The 18,415-nt window shown below is 43.2% G+C and overlaps 1 protein-coding gene across 1 annotated transcript in view; it reads right to left on the minus strand.

Annotated features, from left to right (window-relative positions):
* Positions 1-211: 211 nt before the first annotated feature.
* TMEM87B (transmembrane protein 87B) overlaps positions 212-18,415 on the minus strand; it is a 76,826-nt gene continuing 58,622 nt past the window's right edge. The window contains exons 15-20 of the mRNA XM_040351084.1: positions 15,276-15,379; positions 9,322-9,392; positions 9,162-9,232; positions 5,083-5,135; positions 1,753-1,783; positions 212-480 (exon numbers count right to left, since the gene is read on the minus strand). Of these exons, the coding sequence (XP_040207018.1) occupies positions 439-480; positions 1,753-1,783; positions 5,083-5,135; positions 9,162-9,232; positions 9,322-9,392; positions 15,276-15,379 (372 nt within the window). The 3' untranslated portion in view covers positions 212-438. The remainder of the gene's footprint in view (positions 481-1,752; positions 1,784-5,082; positions 5,136-9,161; positions 9,233-9,321; positions 9,393-15,275; positions 15,380-18,415) is intronic.

Below are 18,415 nucleotides of genomic sequence, written 5' to 3' on the forward strand. Positions count from 1 at the left end.
TTTAGGAGATATCCTCGTTGGCTACAGGTAAGCCTTAATATAGGTTTACCTGTAGCATAAAGTTGTAAAATAGGGTTTACAACCACTTTAAGAGTGAGAAATGTTGCATTAAGTTTTTTTTTTAAATAATCTTAGGACTTAAACTCAATCCAACAAAATATTTTTTTTTTGTTTTGTTTTTTAAATAGTAAATAATACATTCAAAAATTTTAATTTGTATGGAAGTTAAAGTCTTTATGCTGTAAAATAATCCCCTTATGACACATTTCCAGTCAGATGTATAAAGAAGGAAGATCTGTTTACGATGATTGGATAGTACAAACACGCCATATACTGGATTATTATCAGAAGTCTCCAACACTGAAGTAGCCAGTCCCAATCCTGGCCTCCCGGGGAAGCAGTTCACAGTTCATTGTCAAGGAGCAATCTCGGTTGACATCACTCGATCTTTGACATTTCATATTTGGTCATCATGATCTCCTGAAATAAAGAGTTACAATCATTAACTCACAATGTAAAAGGTGTCTTTATTTGTATATCTTCTCGCTTGGAATGTGATCTCTGCAAGGAGTTCTTCATTGTTGTTAGACTAACCAAGATTTCACCTATTAGGCAGCATATATTCGTTTTCTAAGGCTTTTGTTTCCAATGAGGCTTATCACTATGGGGTACATTTACTAAAGCCGGAGCACTCAGAATCTGGTGCAGCTTTGCATGGTAGCCAATCAGCTTCTAACCTCAGCTGGTTCAGTTAGGGTTTGGCAATACAATCTGGAAGCTGATTGGTTTCTATACAGAAGTGAGCCTGATTTTGCACACTTCGGGGCAGATCCACATACATACGCTGCGCCCGGCGCAGATGTCAGATACGCTACGCCACAGTAACTTACTTTGACTTGGTTTGAATCAACAAATTTGCGCCGTAAGTTACGGCGGCGTACTGTATCTCTCACGGCGTAAGGGCGCGGAATTCAAATTGGGCGGGTAGGGGACGTGTTTCATTTAAATGAAGCGCGTCCCCGCAACTGAACGAACTGCGCATGCACCTTCCATCAAAACTCCCAGGGTGCATTGCTCCAAATGACGTCGCAAGGACGTCATTGTTTTCGACGTGTACGTAAATGGCGTCCAGCCCCATTCACGGACGACTTACGCAAACGACGTAAAATTTTCAAAATTATACGCGGGAACGACGGCCATACTTAAAATTGAGTACGCCACCAGATAGCAGCTTTAACTATACGCCGGAAAAAGCCGAACGGAAACGACGTAAAAAAATGCGACTGCCGCTCGTACGTTCGTGGATCGTCGGAAATAGCTAATTTGCATACTCGACGCGGATTACGACGGGAACGCCACCTAGCAGACGTCAAAAAATTGCATCTAAGATCCGAAGGTGGCTCTAACCCAGATGCCGTTGTATCTTGTTTTGAGGATTCAAAACAAAGATACGACGTGGGAGTTTTGAAATTACGCCGGCGTATCAATAGATACGCTGGCGTACTTTCTTTGTGGATCTACCCCTTCAGCTTTAGTAAATAAACCCTGTCTTGTATCGGTGTTGCATTATGTGAAAATTGAAGTCATCGTTTTTTGATTTGTTCCTCTTTATGTTTTTTTAGCATTCCAAATACAATTCATCTGTATTTTGTACAAATCTCAATAAAACGAAAACAAAACAAAAAAAGGGGGGGGGGGGGGGGGAGTCTTTATCCCTTAGTAATTATGCATCATTAATAATGCCTTAATTACCTCATCAGAGTCCAATAATACTGGAAGTGCCCTAAAAATAAAAAGGAGAAAACATAAATCATACCAAGGTCAGCAGGAAATTCCAAAATGTGTGCCAACACACTCATCACCACCCACATGCGGATTTATACAGTTAGTTTATATAACCCAATAGAGCTCAGCAAAATCTAACCTTGTCCTTGATCATTGTAAATCTCCACAGTCCAGCCTGCTGGGAATTGTATGGTCTCATCTGGAAAAGTCTCCTGCCCATGCTGCACATATGCAGAAGAATGGCCATTAAAAAAAAAAAAAAAACTGTCCACCATTGGGAATTTCAACAAAAAAATTCAAAAGAAGGCGGCGAGTCTAGTCTACTCTACTATGCATGCATGGCCAGACTATGGGACTTTTCATGAGTAGGCCAACTCCCAAGTAAGCCACAAAGTGAAAATCTAAGGAGAGCAAGGGACAGGTGAGTATATAGGATTTGGCGCTGGAGTTTGAATAAATACCGTATTTATCGGGCTATAACGCGCCCCGGCGTATAGCGCGCACCCCCGAACTTGAAGGAAAATTCCTGCAAAAAAAAAAAATACTTACAGTTTGGATGCCCCTCGTCGGTGTCTTGCCTGTCGTCCATCGCGTCCTGCCCGTCGTCCATCGGCGGCCTCGTCCGGTCCGGCGTACTTCGTGGTGTCCTCCCCGCTCCATCCCCGCGCTGTGTTCGAACGACTGCGCCGATATATACCGAGCGGAGTACACTCGGGTATAGTCGGGCAGGCTCGGCTCCTCTCGCGTAAAGGACGTACAGGACGTGACCGCGAGAGGAGCTGAGCCTGCCCGACTATACCCGAGTGTACTGCGCTCGGTATATGTCGGCGCAGTGGTTCGAACACAGCGCGGGTATCATCGTATATCGCGCACCCACGATTTTGCCCTGATTTTCAGGGCAAAAAAGTGCGCGATATACGCCGATAAATACGGTATGTACAAAAAAAAAAATACGGTTTCATTGTTTATCATTTCCACATGGGCTACACCATATGGTCAGTTTATTAGGTATACCTTCTTATTATGACAAATAAACTTAGGCAGACATGGTCACGAACTGCAGCTGTTTGACAAAAAAGTGGTGAAAATGCATAACCTGAAGCAATTTGGATTCTTGCATGACTACTGGTGACAGACTTAGTTGCTGCAGAATCTCAGAAACAACTAAATGTCCTTGGAATAGTATAGTAATGAAGCAGAGGAAGGCTGTGTGAGAAAAGCCATGTTCACACAACCAAGAAAAAAGGCTCCTAGGGAGTGCTTTCTAACTGTGTGGGGGGTGGCTTAACTGGAGGAAGAGACAGATCTGTGTTCCTACTTAATAGAAACACAAGATCTCCACCTTCCTCTCTGACAGAATGGCGGTCTGCCTTGTTTACGATCGGCATGAGAGCCAGAACAGACAATGTATAGGTACATTGTTTCGCTCAGCCGGGTTGCCCTGCCACAGTAAAGTGCGGTGGATGGTCCAGAAGCGGTTAAAGTATATCTAAAACCAAAAAGTTTAGCTTCAATTATTAATAAAATAGTAATGGTTAGAAATAGAAACCCTATCCAGTTTTCTGATTCGCGGCCTGTATCCCATGTGGGAGAGTTCCTTTACCTTCTGTTCTAAAGACACAACATAAAGTGATAGGAAATTCCCCCCTTGTGTAGTGGTGACAGAAACAGGTGTTCCCATTGGAAGACTATATACCTCTTACCAGTGAGTTTTAACATTTCGATTTCCCAATATAATGCATTTCTAAGGCCTCGTACACACGATCGGTTAACCAGAGGACAACGGTCTGATGGACCGTTTTCATCGGTCAAAACCGATCGTGTGTGGGCCCCATAGGTTATTTAACCATCGGTTAAAAAAATGCCAACTTGCTTTAAATTTAACCGATGGATTCCTAACCGATAGGTCAAAACCGATCGTTAGTAGGCACAACCATCGGTTAAAAATCCACGCATGCTCAGAATCAAGTCGACGCATGCTTTTTCAGCACGTCATTGTGTTTTTTACGTCACCACGTTCTGACACGATTGGTTATTTAACTGATGGTGTGTGGGCGCGACGGACCATCAGTCAGCTTCATCGGTTAACCGATGACAACAGTCCTTCAGACCGTTCTCATCGGATGGACTGATCGTGTGTACGAGGCTTACATTGGAGTGATTTGTCATACAATTTGACAGGTCAAATTGAATGACACGTTGCGGCCTATTGCCGGCAATGGCACCGTTTCAATCGGTGTGATGCCGACTTTGCGGCGCGGCACTGATTTTCAAAAGTAGCTGCTTTTTTGGGCCGATTTCGGGTGCGACTTTAATAGATAGCTGTGCATGAAGCCACACAGATAACAATTTTGAAAAAAAATCTATATTTTTTACTTTTTGCTATAATAAATATCCCCCAAAAATAAAAAAAGTTTTTTTTCTCCTCAGTTTAGGCCGATACGTATTCTTCTACATATTTTTGGTAAAAAAAAAAAAAAAAAATCGCAATAAGCGTTTATCGATTGGTTTGTGCAAAATATATAGCATTTACAAAATAGGGGATAGTTTTATTGCATTCTTATTAATCATTTTTTTTTTTACTACTAATGGCGGCGATCAGCGATTTTTTTTTCGTGACTGCGACATTATGGCGGGCACATCAGACAATTTTGACACATTTTTGGAACCATTGTCATTTTCACAGCAAAAAATGCAATAAAAATGCATTGTTTACTGTAAAAATAACAATTGCCGTTTGGGAGTTAACCACTAGGGGGCGCTGAAGGGGTTAAGTGTGACCTCATATGTGTTTCTAACTGTAGGGGGGCGGGGCTGGACGTGTGACGTCATTGATCGCCTTTCCCTATATCAGGGAACAGACGATCAATGACAGCGCCACTGTGAAGAACGGGGAAGGTGTATTTACACACAGCTCTCCTCGTTCTTCAGCTCCAGGGAGCGATCGCAGGACTCCGGCGGCGAACGGGTCCGCGGGTCCCGCGGTCACGGAGCTTCGGACCGGGTCTCGGGCGCGCGCCCGCCCGCGACCCACGGCTGGGCATTAAACAGCCCAGCCGTGCCATTCTGCCGACGTATATTTGCGTTAGGCGGTCCTTAAGTGGTTAAACATGTCAAATAGGCGGCATTTGCACCGTCCTAATCGGTGCGACGTCGCATTTGCGGCGCTGCACAGATTTAAAAAAGTAGTATCTGTACTACTTTTTGCGATTTCGGCCTGTGATTTACATTGACATCTGTGCAGAAACTGGGCTTAAAAGCATACAGAAAGGAAGAAAAAAATAAATATATAATTACACATCAGCAAATGAAGATGGGATATTTTCTTCCACCCACTTAAGGTCTTCATCCTGGCAAAATAGAAAACCATGTTACTTTAGAAGCATCAAGTAATAAATGTCACAGAAAAACCAACACGACTCTAATAAATGATGCTATATGGTCTCCACACTGTACTTTGATAATGAGAATACAAATCTGGATGTCTTCAGCACAGTTATCTTGATTGATACAGATTTGACCAAGAGCACACATGAACATGGAATATAAAAAGCAGATTCAGTTCCCTACTATAATAATAAAATTTAATATGGAACAAGCAAACGCTCTATGCTGCTTAAAATGCAGTTGTTGGGCATTTATCTAAAAGCTGCAAAAATTGGTATTTTGAATAAACACCTGCCAGAGAGCATCGTCTAAAGTTTTCCTGCAAGTACAGTACATATTGTATTGCAGATTAGTCTCTCTTGTGGCACTTCACATGCGGACCAGAAATACCTAAACCTTTACTGATGAGGCCCATAGTACAGTCCATGGGTCAGATTATTAACCACTTCAATACTGGCCACTTTCACCCCCTTCCTGCCCAGACTAATTTTCAGCTTTCAGCGCTGTCACACTTTAAATGACAATTGCGCGGTCATGCTACGTTGTATCAAAATTTACATTTCCCACAAATAGAGCTTTTTTTGTGGTATTTAACCACTTCCATACTGGGCACTTATACACCTTCCCGCCCAGACCAATTTTTAGCTTTCAGCGCTGTTGCATTTTGAATGACAATTGCGCGGTCATGCTACACTGTACCTAAACTAAATTTTTATCATTTTGTAACCACAAATAGAGCTTTCTTTTGGTGGTATTTGATCACCTCTGGGATATTTATTTTCTGAAAATAAAAATAAAAAAAGACCGAAAATTTTGAAAAAAAAAAGTTTTTTTTGTTTGTTATAAAACATTGTAAATAAGTACGTTTTCTCCTTCACTGATGGGCACTGATGGTACTGCACTGACAGGCACTGATAAGGCGGCACTGATGGGCACCGATGAGGTGGCACTGATGTGGTGGCATTGATGGGCACTAATATGCGGCACTGATGGGCGGCATGGATGGGCACTGATAGGCGGCACGGATAGGCGGCACGGATGGGAACGGATAGGCAGCACGGATGGGAACGGATAGGCGGCACGGATGGGAACGGATAGGCGGCACGGATGGGAACGGATAGGCGGCACGGATGGGAACGGATAGGCGGCACGGATGGGCACTATTGTATGTGTTGTACTAATGCCTGCCAATCAGTGCCAAACAATGCTTGCCAATCAGTGATGCCCATTGTGGGCACTGATTGGCATCCATTGTGGCACTGATTGGCATCCATTTTTTGTGTCCTCCTCATCCCTGGTGGTCTAGGGTGGCATCATTTTTTATTTTTTATCCCTGGTGGTCTAGTGGCCATCCCTGGTGGTCCAGTGGGCATCCTCGGGGGGGGGGGGGGGTAGCAGCACTGATAGGCATTACAGATGGGCACTGATTTACATCTGTGATGGGCACCTCCAATGGGGGCTGCGCTGATAATCAATGCACTGATTATCAGCGCAGTCCCCCCCCCTCCCGTTAGGAGAGCCGGCGATCGGCTCTCCTCTACTCGTGCCTTGTCAACTTACTGGTTACCATGATCAGCTGTGATTGGTCACAGCTAATCACGTGGTAAAGAGCCTACATCAGAAGCTCTTTACCAAGATTAGAGATGCGGTGTGTCAGAGTGACAGACAGCACCACTGATGGCTGTTCTGCGTGCCCCCCGGGGGCTCGCACGAGTGGCTCATCATGCTGGGCATCATATGATGACCAGTCAGGATAACTGAGCCACCTTGTGGACATCATTCTGCAATAGGCTGGTAGGGAAGTGGTTAAAGAATATCTAAACACAAAAAACTAAAAATGCAATAAATATATTGCAGCTTACCAACTTTTAAATGTGGCAGCTGCATTAGCTTTTTTTCAGGCTAAGTTTCTGCAAGTACAGAAAAATAACTAATTATCTTGCAGGTGTCCTTGGAACTTCTGATGCACTGAACTGATAATTTAAACAATTGCATAAATTTTCCCAGCTACCTGCTGTGAACTACCAAAAATGCCTACCTATACAATGGAGAGGAAAGTGGATAAGGGGTAAGTAGTCCAAATCAAGAGACCAGCCTACAGACAATCATGGTTCCCTCTATAGGTATGTGAATATAGCCACCCTAAGACTGGAAGTGAGCAAAAAAGGGAAGATAATGCAGCCACAACATCCAAGAATGTATAAGCTACAATATATTACACTGGGTCTAGATACATTTTAAATCAGAAAAAGGTTTAGGCTGCTTTAAAGACCCACTGGGTGTGACACTATGGGCCAGATTCACAAAAGGGATACGACGGCGTATCTGCTGATACGCCGTCGTATCCCTGTTTCTATCTATGCGACTGATTCATAGAATCAGTTACACATAGATATCCCTAAGATCCGACAGGTGTAATAGTTTTACACTGTCGGATCTTAGGATGCAGTACCGCGGCCGCCGCTGGGGGGAGTTTGCGTCGTAAACCAGCGTCGGGTATGCAAATTAGCAGTTACGGTGATCCACGGAACTTTTTCCCGTCGTTACGTCGCCGCAAGTGTTAGTTTGCCATCGCAAAGATAGGGCACCTTTTACAAAGTGTAAAATTAGTACACCATGTAAAAGTATACCCGTCTTTTCCGCGTCGCTTTTGAATTTTAAAAAAAAATAAAATAAAATCCTGGCGCAAGTCTTTTTTTCACGTCGCGATTCACAAAACGTCGGCGTGTTGTAATTTCGCTTAAAGCACGTCGGGAAATTTGCGTTGGGAACATGCGCAGTACATCCAGCGCGGGAGCGCGCCTAATTTAAATGGTACCCGCCCCATTTGAATTGGCCCGCCTTGCGCCGGACGGATTTAGGATACACTGCCGCATATTTCCAGGTAAGTGCTTTGTGGATCGGGCACTTAGACAGAAAATTTGCGGCGGTGTAACCTAAATCGGTTACGTTACGCTGCGCTCGGGCTACGTGAATCTGGCCCTTAATCTCCGGAAGATTTACCCTCCTTAATGACTAGGATACTTTTTTGGGATACGGCACTGCGTTACTTTAACTGACAATTGCACGGTCATGCAACGCTATACCCAAATACATTTTAAGTACTGGTATTTGATCACCACTGCGTTTATTTTTCGTGCTATAAACAACAAAAAAAGGATCGAAAAAAAAAAAATCTATGTTTACCTTCTGGTATAAAAAACACATCCAATGTAAAAAAAAAAAAAAGAAAAAAAACAAACACATTTCTTCATAAATTTAGGCAAAAAAAAAAGAAATCACAATAAGCGTATATAGATTGGTTTACATGAACGTTATAGCATCTACAAAACTATGGGATATATACTGGGATTTTTTTTTATACTTTATAGTAATGATGGCGATTAGAGTCTTACAGTATTGCCGGACTGCGATATTGCAGTGGACAAAATCGGACACTGACACTTAGCGGGAACCAGTGACACCGATAAGCTGATCAGTGCTAAAAAATATATACTCTGTCACTGTCCTAGTGACACTGGCTGGGAAGGGGTTAAACATCTAGGGAGATCAAAGGGTAAACGTTGTGCCTAGCCAGCGTTTGTGTTTATGATGTGTGTTGCTTTGACTAGTCAGAATGGAACTCCGCCTTGTTTACATAGGCAGAGCTCCGTTTTGAGTCTCTGTCCGACGATCGGCGGGCGCCGACGGACATCAAGTGCCCGGCACACGGAGATCGGCTTCTGCTGTGAATAATCACAGCAGAAGTGGCGTGTGCATGACCCCTGCAGGAAGACCATGTACACACACACACACGATCCAGTGCACAGCTACCGCCCTCTAGCAGTTAAACTTCTATAGGGCAGTTAGTAGGTTGTTAAAGATCTGATATACAAAAGAAAAAATTATTATTATTATTAGAAGGATTTTACACAAAACGTTCATCCTTTTGGAGGTTGATCCAAACTAATGTGAAATATTTTACACAAATCTTGACAGTCTTCACTCACCATATTAGAAGCAGTAGGCTTAGCTGTTCCATTAGGCTCTGACTTTGTTCCCCTTAACTTCATACCTTCCGCTATAAACAGAATAGAAAAAGCATTTACCGATTGAAGAAGGAAGAGGGTGGGGGACAGCAAGAGTCAAAACTGCCAGAGCAGAAATTACCTAAATGATCTGTAACAAGGAATACTTCTTCTTCATCGTCTGAATCATCCATAAGAGGGGTGAATGCATACCTGTAAATAGGCAGGACCAGTTTGGTAAGCAAAAGCAGACGCCACTTTTGAGTTCATTAAAAAAATAACATAAAATAACAATCTCCAAGCAAATGTAAAATAAACCACTGAGTCTCGTTAAATATTCATTAGAACCACATAAAATATATTTTACCATACTGTGGGTATAACTGGATTTTGCCATCATAGCAGTCAATTTATAGTGCCTTGAAAAAGTATTCATACCCCTCGAAATATTCTACATTTTGGCATTTTACAACCAAAAATGTTAATGTATTTTATTGGGATTTTAGATGATAGACCAACACAAAGTGGCACAGAATTGTGAAGTGGAAGGAAAATGATAAATGGTTTTCATTTATTTTTTTTTTTACAAATAAATATGTGAAAAGTGTGGCGTGCTTTAGTCAGTTTAGGTGGACAGACATGTCTTATGCCGCGTACACGATCATTTTTCGGCATGAAAAAAAACGTAGTTTTAAAAAAATGTCATTTAAAATGATTGTGTGTGGGCTTCACATCATTTTTCAGGTTCTAAAAAATGACAAAAAAAAATTTCCGAACATGCTGCATTTTTTAACGCCGTTTTAAACTAGGTCGTTTTTCGGGTTGTAAAAAATTATCGTGTGTGGGCTAAAACGATGTTAAAAACCCACGCATGCTCAGAAGCAAGTTATGAGACAGGAGCGTTAGTTTTGGTAAAACTACCGTTCATAATGGAGTAAGCACATTCATCACGCTGTAACAGACAAAAAAGCGCGAATCGTCTTTTACCAACACGGAATCAGCTAAAGCAGCCCAAAGGTGAATGGAACTTCCCCTTTATAGTGCCGTCATACGTGTTGTACGTCACCGCGCTTTGCTAGAGCATTTTTTTAAAATGATGGTGTGTAAGCAACGTCGTTTTAATGATGAAGTTGGAAAAACTTTTTTCAACATGCTGAAAAACAATGTTTTTTTTTCATGCTGAAAAATGATTGTGTGTACGCGGCACTAGAATGTTTGCAGTTGCGCCATACTCTTTACATTTTTGGATGATAGATTGAACAGTGCTGTTCAATCATCCAAAAATGCAAAGAGTAGCTGTGAGATTTTCAAAGCTTGGGATATTTTTTTATAACCTAACCCTGCTTTAAAATTCTCCACAACTTTATACCTGACCTGTCTGGTGTGTTCCTTGGCCTTCATGATACCGTTTGTTCACCAAGGTTCTCCAACAAACCTCTGAGGGCTTCACAGAAAAGCTGTATTTATACCGAGATTCAATTACATACATGTGGACTAATTGGGTGACTTCTAAAGGCAATTGGTTCCACTAGATTTATTTAGGGGTATCAACGTAAAGGGGGCTTAATACAAATGCACGCCACACTTTTCATATGTTTGGAAACAATTTTGAAAACCATTTATCATTTTCCTTCCACTTCACAATTATGCGCTACGGTGTGTTGGTCCATCACATAAAATTCTAATAAAATACATTTACGTTTTTAGTTGTAAAATGACAAAATGTGGAAAGTTTCAAGGGGTATGAATACATTTTTAAGGCACCATAGCAATTTAATTGAAGGGCAAAAGAGATGGTGTTTATGCAGCTTACAGGAAGAATCTCACCAATGTGATGTGACGGCCAAAGTACAGCGAGAACCCACGTGTCAGAGGAAGCAAAAAATCTGGCATGGGAAACCTTTCCAACTGTGTAGTGTTGCAGGCCAGTGTGGCTAAACGGAATATTTTGGCAGGTAAAAAGCTCACAAAAAGGTTTTCTACAGTGTAGTTGGAGGTTTGTTTTAATGTACCGTATATCAAGGCATTGTAAAATGTTAGAAAATTTTCTTCACTGACCATCAACTCTTCCTCGACTAAGGAACCCAGATGTATGCCCTAAAAAAAACTCTTTAAAATTACCTACCTACCTGGCTATGGTCACTAGATTAGTGAGAGCAGGCTTTTAGATCTGGATTTATCACCCCCCCCCCCCTTTTTTTTTACTATTAATATGCAATTTGTTGTCTATTTCAATATTCATGCTAATTTTATTTATATTTTTTTGGGGTTCCCATTAATTAAAAAAAAAAAAAAGGCACCCTGTGCTTAGCAAACATGTATTTTTCATGTCATTATAAAATGGAACAAATTAGAAGTAATAAAGTAATCACCAAATCAGCAAGACCATAGCTTAAAGCGGGAGTTCACCCGGAATTTTTTTTTTAAGATTAGATTCATGCTCATTTTGTCTAGGGGAATCGGGTATTTTTTTTAAAAACGAAGCAGTACTTACCGTTTTAGAGAGCGATCTTCTCCGCCGCTTCCGGGTATGGTCTTCGGGACTGGGCGTTCCTATTTGATTGACAGGCTTCCGACGGTCGCATCTATCGCGTCACGATTTTCCGAAAGTAGCCGAACGTCGGTGCGGCTCTATACGGCGCCTGCGCACTGACGTTCGGCTACTTTCGGAAAATCATGACGCGATAGATGCGACCGTCGGAAGACTGTCAATCAAATAGGAACGTCCAGTCCCGCAGCCCATACCCGGAAGCAGCGGAGAAGATCGCTCTCTAAAACGGTAAGTACTGCTTCGTTTTTAAAAAAACGACCCGATTCCCCTTGATAAAATGAGCATGAATCTAATGTTAAAAATGTACATTTCCGGGTGAACCTCCACTTTGAATGCAAAATCCTATCTGGTACATAAGAGGTATACAGGTCCGGGAGCTTCAGTGACTGTTCAGCAACACACTAAAAACGACTGTACAATGCAGATTATGGATTGATAAGCATGGGACTAAATCGGTAATATCAAAACAATAATTGTTAGCAGTGTATTAGGCCATTGCTTTTAAAGCTGAACTCCAGGTAAGCAAAAATGGCCCATATATATGAAATGCATGTCCAATTTAATTTACTGGTGTGCTCTTGGCATTTCTTCCAGAAATGTGCAGCAAATCAATGTGAAAGTTTGCCTCTGTGCAGGAGCTTCCTTTTAATAAAGACCAGTCACTGCTGCGCTCTCTTCCTTGTGCAGGTCTGGTTTCCACCCCTCCTGTAGTTTTTGTCAGGCAGCCTGTAGTGGGTGGACCTAATGGATTCCTCCCACAGCTCTGCTAAAGATATGTGAAGCACAGCGACGAGGTTACTGGGTTTGAAAAAGCATTTGGTGCACACATAGCGTATTTAACCAGTTCCCGACCTCCTCATGTACATTTACGTCGGCAGAATGGCACGGACAGGCACATCCACGTACCTGTACGTCCTCTGCTAGATGTGGGTGGGGGGTCCGATCGGGACCCCCCCCCCCGGTACATGCGGAGGTCGGGTCCGCTCGGGGAGCGATCCGGGACGACGGCGCGGCTATTTGTTTTTAGCCGCTCCGTCGCGATCGCTCCCCGGAGCTGAAGAACGGGGAGAGCAGTGTGTAAACACGGCTTCCCCGTGCTTCACTGTGGCGGCGCATCGATCAAGTGATCCCTTATATAGCCACACCACACCCCCCTACACTATTAAACACACACTAGGTGATCCCTAAATGTTACAGCGCCCCCTGTGGTTAACTCCCAAACTGCAACTGTCATTTTCACAATAAAGAATGCAATTTAAATGCATTTTTTGCTGTGAAAATGACAATGGTCCCAAAAATGTGTCAAAATTGTCCGAAGTGTCCGCCATAATGTTGCAGTCACGAAAAAAATCGCTGATCGCCGCCATTACTAGTAAAAAAAAAAAAAAAATGCAAAAGAACTATCCCCTATTTTGTAAACGCTATAAATTTTGCGCAAAACAACCGATAAACGATTATTGCGATTTTTTTTTACCAAAAATAGGTAGAAGAATACGTATCGGCCTATACTGAGGAAAAAAAAAAAATTTTATATATGTTTTTGGGGATATTTATTACAGCAAAAAGTAAAAAATATTGCATTTTTTTTAAAATTGTCGCTCTATTTTTGTTTATAGCGCAAAAAATAAAAACCGCAGAGGTGATCAAATACCACCAAAAGAAAGCTCTATTTGTGGGGGAAAAAGGACGCCAATTTTGTTTGGGAGCCACGTCGCACGACCGCGCAATTGTCTGTTAAAGCGACGCAGTCCCGAACTGTAAAAACCCCTTGGGTCTTTAGCCAGCATATTGGTCCGGGGGTTAAGTGGTTAAAATACTTGTGTCTATTAAGGCATATATTTAAATGAAAGGTTGTTTTCATATTTAACGTGTACCAACCATTGGTGCACATACTCACTCTTCCTGTTAAAAAGGAACCATCCACACCACTGCGGTGTGAGTGCACACTCATTAACGTGTGTTGTGCCAAGCCAATCCGTTCATTTGAAAACGGTTGTCCAACAACACCCAAAAGAAAGACACATGTACCATTTCTGTGCACCACAACATGTCGAATTGTAAATGGCACCCCAATGCACTTTGCCAACAAAGGAGGAAGTAGGGTCAAGGCTCTTTGGCCCTACTTCCCCTGTAGGTCACAAACTCTGGAGAGATCCCGACTTTAATTTTGGGTCCACCCAAATGCCTGACTGGCAGCTGGGTCAGCCCCTTAGCGTGCCTCAGAGCCTGAGTCAGTCAATCCCACCCGCTGCGTAGCTCGGTGCTCCAGTGAACGTTGGAGGGGCAAAGCAAAGAGTCCTCAAAGAGGACTGGGTGAAGCCTACAGGACAGTTCAAATATCTTTACTTGCACTTCTGCCAAGCCCCAGTTAAAATGGAGGTTCACCCGGAAATAAAAAATTTTAAACCTTAGATTCATGCTCATTTTGTCTAGGGGAATCGGCTAGTTGTTTTAAAATCGAAGCTGTACTTACCGTTGTAGAGAGCGATCTTCTCCGCCGCTTCCGGGTATGGTCTGCGGGACTGGGCGTTCCTATTTTGATTGACAGTCTTCCGACAGGCTTCCGACGGTCGCATCCATCGCGTCACGATTTTCCGAAAGTAGCCGAACGTCGGTGCGCAGGCGCAGTATAGAGCCGCACCGACGTTCGGCTTCTCTCGGCTACTCGTGACGCGATGGATGCGACCGTCGGAAGCCTGTCAATCAAATAGGAACGCCCAGTCCCGAAGACCATACCCGGAAGCGGCGGAGAAGATCGCTCTCTACAACGGTAAGTACTGCTTCGATTTTAAAACAACTAGCCGATTTCCCTAGACAAAATGAGCATCAATCTAAGGGTAAAACATTTTTTATGGGTGAACTCCCGCTTTAAGAAGACGCAAATTCTGTGAGAAAATGCTTAACTGGGGCTTGCAGAATTGCGTGCAAAGGCATTTGAAAAGTTCTCTAAGCTCTACGTAGTCCTCTTTGAGGCCTCGTCTCTCCTTCCAGCGCTCACTGTAGAATTATCAGCCACTAGCATAGCAATTTAAACCTCAGCTTAAAGTGACCCCATCACCACAAGGTCACTTATAGAAAGAAGGTCAGCCCTGTAAAACAAGCTCATCTGGACCTATTTGGGCAGCCTCTGTCTTGAAATGCCTTCCTGCTCCTCCTGCTGACTTGTACATGACTACAGGATGTACGAGTCAATGTGAGGTGCAGGTATTCGACCCATCCAGAAGGTTCAAATACCTACAGCAGCTAGAGAAAAGTGAAGCAGCAGTGTTTCAAAACAAGGGCCACTGAAAAGGTAAGTAGAGATGAGCAGAGATGGGGGTCAGCATAAACATGTACATGGCATAGGGATCCATACCAAAGACCCAGGGGAACAGGGAGTGCCAAGACTAATGCAACATTAGCAAGCATAACTAAAAGATATGGCACTATGGTGCAACTAGGTGGTTTATGTTCCATTTAATTGAAAAGGAAAGGGTGTTGAGAGTCTGGAAAAAGCTGAAGAAAAATACGATTTTAACAAGTGACCCTTGCAAAAGTGTGTGTACCTTTGGTTGTTTGCAGATGGCCTCCATAAAAACATTATAACGAGTAAGACTACAGAAAACAGGAATCTCCAGAAAGCATCATCCACCCAGAGCTCCATCCAGTCCTTTAAAACACAAAGTCAAAATAAGATTCAGTGAAGACAAATCCAAGGGATAAATAGTTTATTGACATTTGATGCGGATTCTTGTGTACGGTACATAAAGAAGTGTACTCCCCATAGTGCTTAAAGCGGGAGTTCACCCATTTATTTAATTTTTACTCTTTTCCCCTTAGATTCCTGCTCGTTTGGTCTAGGGGAATCGGCTATTTGTTTTAAAATATGAGCAGTACTTACCTGTTTTCGAGATGCATCCTCTCCGTCGCTTCCGGGTATGGGTCTTCGGGAGCGGGCGTTCCTTCTTGATTGACAGTCTTCCAAAAGGCTTCCGACGGTCGCATTCATCGCGTCACTCGTAGCCGAAAGAAGCCGAACGTCGGTGCGGCTCTATACTGCGCACCGACGTTCGGCTACTTTCGGAAAATCGTGACGCGATGGATGCGACCGTCGGAAGCCTCTCGGAAGACTGTCAATCAAGAAGGAACGCCCATTCCCGCAGCCCATACCCGGAAGCGACGGAGAAGATGCATCTCGTAAACGGGTAAGTACTGCACATATTTTAAAACAACTAGCCGATTCCCCTAGACAAAACGAGCATTAATCTAAGGGGAAAATGTGCTCTCTAAGGGTGAACCTCCGCTTTAATACCCGCGTTGAGCTTTTATAAGTGCAGATAAAGATTGGGGAGTAAACAACTTTTATGTCTCCCAGAACACTTTTTTCCTGTGTTTAGATGTTCCTGCTTTATCAAATCCTGGACAAAACAGAATTCTATTTTTTTTTCTAAATGCAGCTAAAATGGACTGCATCTAAAACACAGGTAAATACAGAGTGTGAATCGCACCATTGAAAAATCTTTACATGCATTTAGACATGCTCCAAATGCATAGAAATGCAGATGGGACAGGGCCAGTGTGAACGAGGCCTTACCCACCCTCCAAACAGGCAAAGGCACCAAATTTAGAAAAGCCGATAGACGCAGCTTTTAGGCAATCAGGCAGCTTTAAAACAACCTGTTAACTGCACCCTTCAAAATGGTACCACCATTACAAAAGGGAAAGAATCGCAAGGGGATCCCAAGCTCTGACATCTGATGCTATAGGAGCCAGATATTACCCCTACCTACCTATTTTAAAAGAGGAGACACTTTTAGGCAGATTCACAAAGACTTACAACGGCGTATCAGTAGATACACCGTCGTAAGTCCGAATCCGCGCCGTCGTATCTTTAAGCGTATGCTCAAATTGAGATACGCTTCTCTGTTGCCAAGATACGACCATCGTAAGTCTCCTACGCCGTCATATCTTAGCTGCATATTTACGCTGGTTGGATCTGATGAATCAGCGGATGCAGAGAAACGCGTCATCCTATTGGCTGGCCTGAGTCCCCACGTCACTTCCGGTCGTACGACGGTACGTTGCGTTCCACGCTGGAACGCACGCCGCTTTGAAGCAGCGTCCACGGTTCCTGGATCTCCTGTGGTTCCCTAAAGGCTCCCAAGTTTTGGGGATTTCAATCTCCTACAGTTCCATGGTATGAGACAAGCCAGTTTGAGCCCCTGTAGCTGCAGATGACACGCTGTGACACCGGACCAGCCTTTTGCCCTATCCTACCTGTGTTATCACTTTGTTTGTGAGTAACCAATTTACTGTTTAAAGACATTACTTTTAATTAAATCCTTACTTACTGCACTTAGTTTGGCGCATTTCCTTCTTGTTTGTATATATCTTTCAGAGTTCGCTTCTGCTTCAGGATTTTGCTGCCGCTAGTGTTATTGGACTTTTAATTGGACTATTATTGGATGATCATTCATTCATTTAATTTTAATATTCCTTTTCCGTTTGTTTTTTCCTGTTACTGACATGGACCTTATGATATGTTAATTTCACCGATTATTGATTGTGCTCTTTTAATCATGCGCCATCTACCTATATTTATGCTGGCCGCTAGGGGCGTATAGGTCGATTTATGCAGAGAATGTGCAAATGAGCAAGATACGCCTATTCATGAACGTACATACGCCCGTCGCAGTAAACTACGCCGTTTACGTAAGGCGTTTTGCAGGCGTAAATATAAACCACCAAAAAGATGGCGCAGCCAATGTTAAGTATGGACGTCGGAACAACCGTCGAATTTCACGTCGTTTACATCGTTTGCGGAAGCCGATTCAGAATGGGGCTGGGCGTAGGTTACATTCACGTCGAAAGCATTGACTATTTGCGACGTGATTTCGAGCATGCGCACTGGGATACGTCCAGGGATAGCGCATGCGCCGTTCGTTAGGCACGTCATTTACGTGAGGTCACGATTCATTACCATACAACACGCTCACTACAGCCTACTTTGAATTACGCACGCTTACGCCGGCCCATTTACACTACGCCGCAAGTTCTTTGTGAATACTGTACTTGCCTCTCTAACTTACGGCGGCGTAGCGTATATGAGATGCGCTACGCCCACCTAAAGTTAGGCACATCTACCTGAATCTGGCTATTTGTCTATAGACACTTTTAGAGTACGGACTTTTATTTAGAGGTTACAAGCGGTTGTAAAAAGTCCTGCTTGGTCACTCATGAAACCAATGGGGAATTTGTGTATTTTCTAAATTTCTGTGCACATGTATCACAAAGTAAAAAGGTCAATTCACTAGGACCCCTTTCACACTGGGGCACTTTTCAGGCATTTTAGCGCTAAAAATAGTGCCTGCAAAGCGCCTCTCAAGCCACCCCAGTGTGAAAGCCCGAGTGCTTTCACCCTGGGGCGGTGCGCTTGCAGGACGGGAGCTGCAAGCAGCATCTTTGGGGCAGTGCGGGAGCAGTTAATACACCCAAAACGCCCTGCCCATTGAAATGAACAACGAATGCTATTAACCCTTTCTTCAGGCGCTATCGGGGGTTAAAAGCCAACCGCTAACAGCTGAAAAGTACATCTAAAACTAGCTGCGCTTTATCGCCAATAACCGCACTACCCCAGTGTGAAAGGGGTCTTAGAGATGTAAATAACTTTAACCAGGCAACGCTTGCATTAATTTCTGCCAAAAAA

This window comes from Rana temporaria, chromosome 4 (genome assembly GCF_905171775.1).
Source record: "Rana temporaria chromosome 4, aRanTem1.1, whole genome shotgun sequence".
Taxonomy (NCBI): domain Eukaryota; kingdom Metazoa; phylum Chordata; class Amphibia; order Anura; family Ranidae; genus Rana; species Rana temporaria.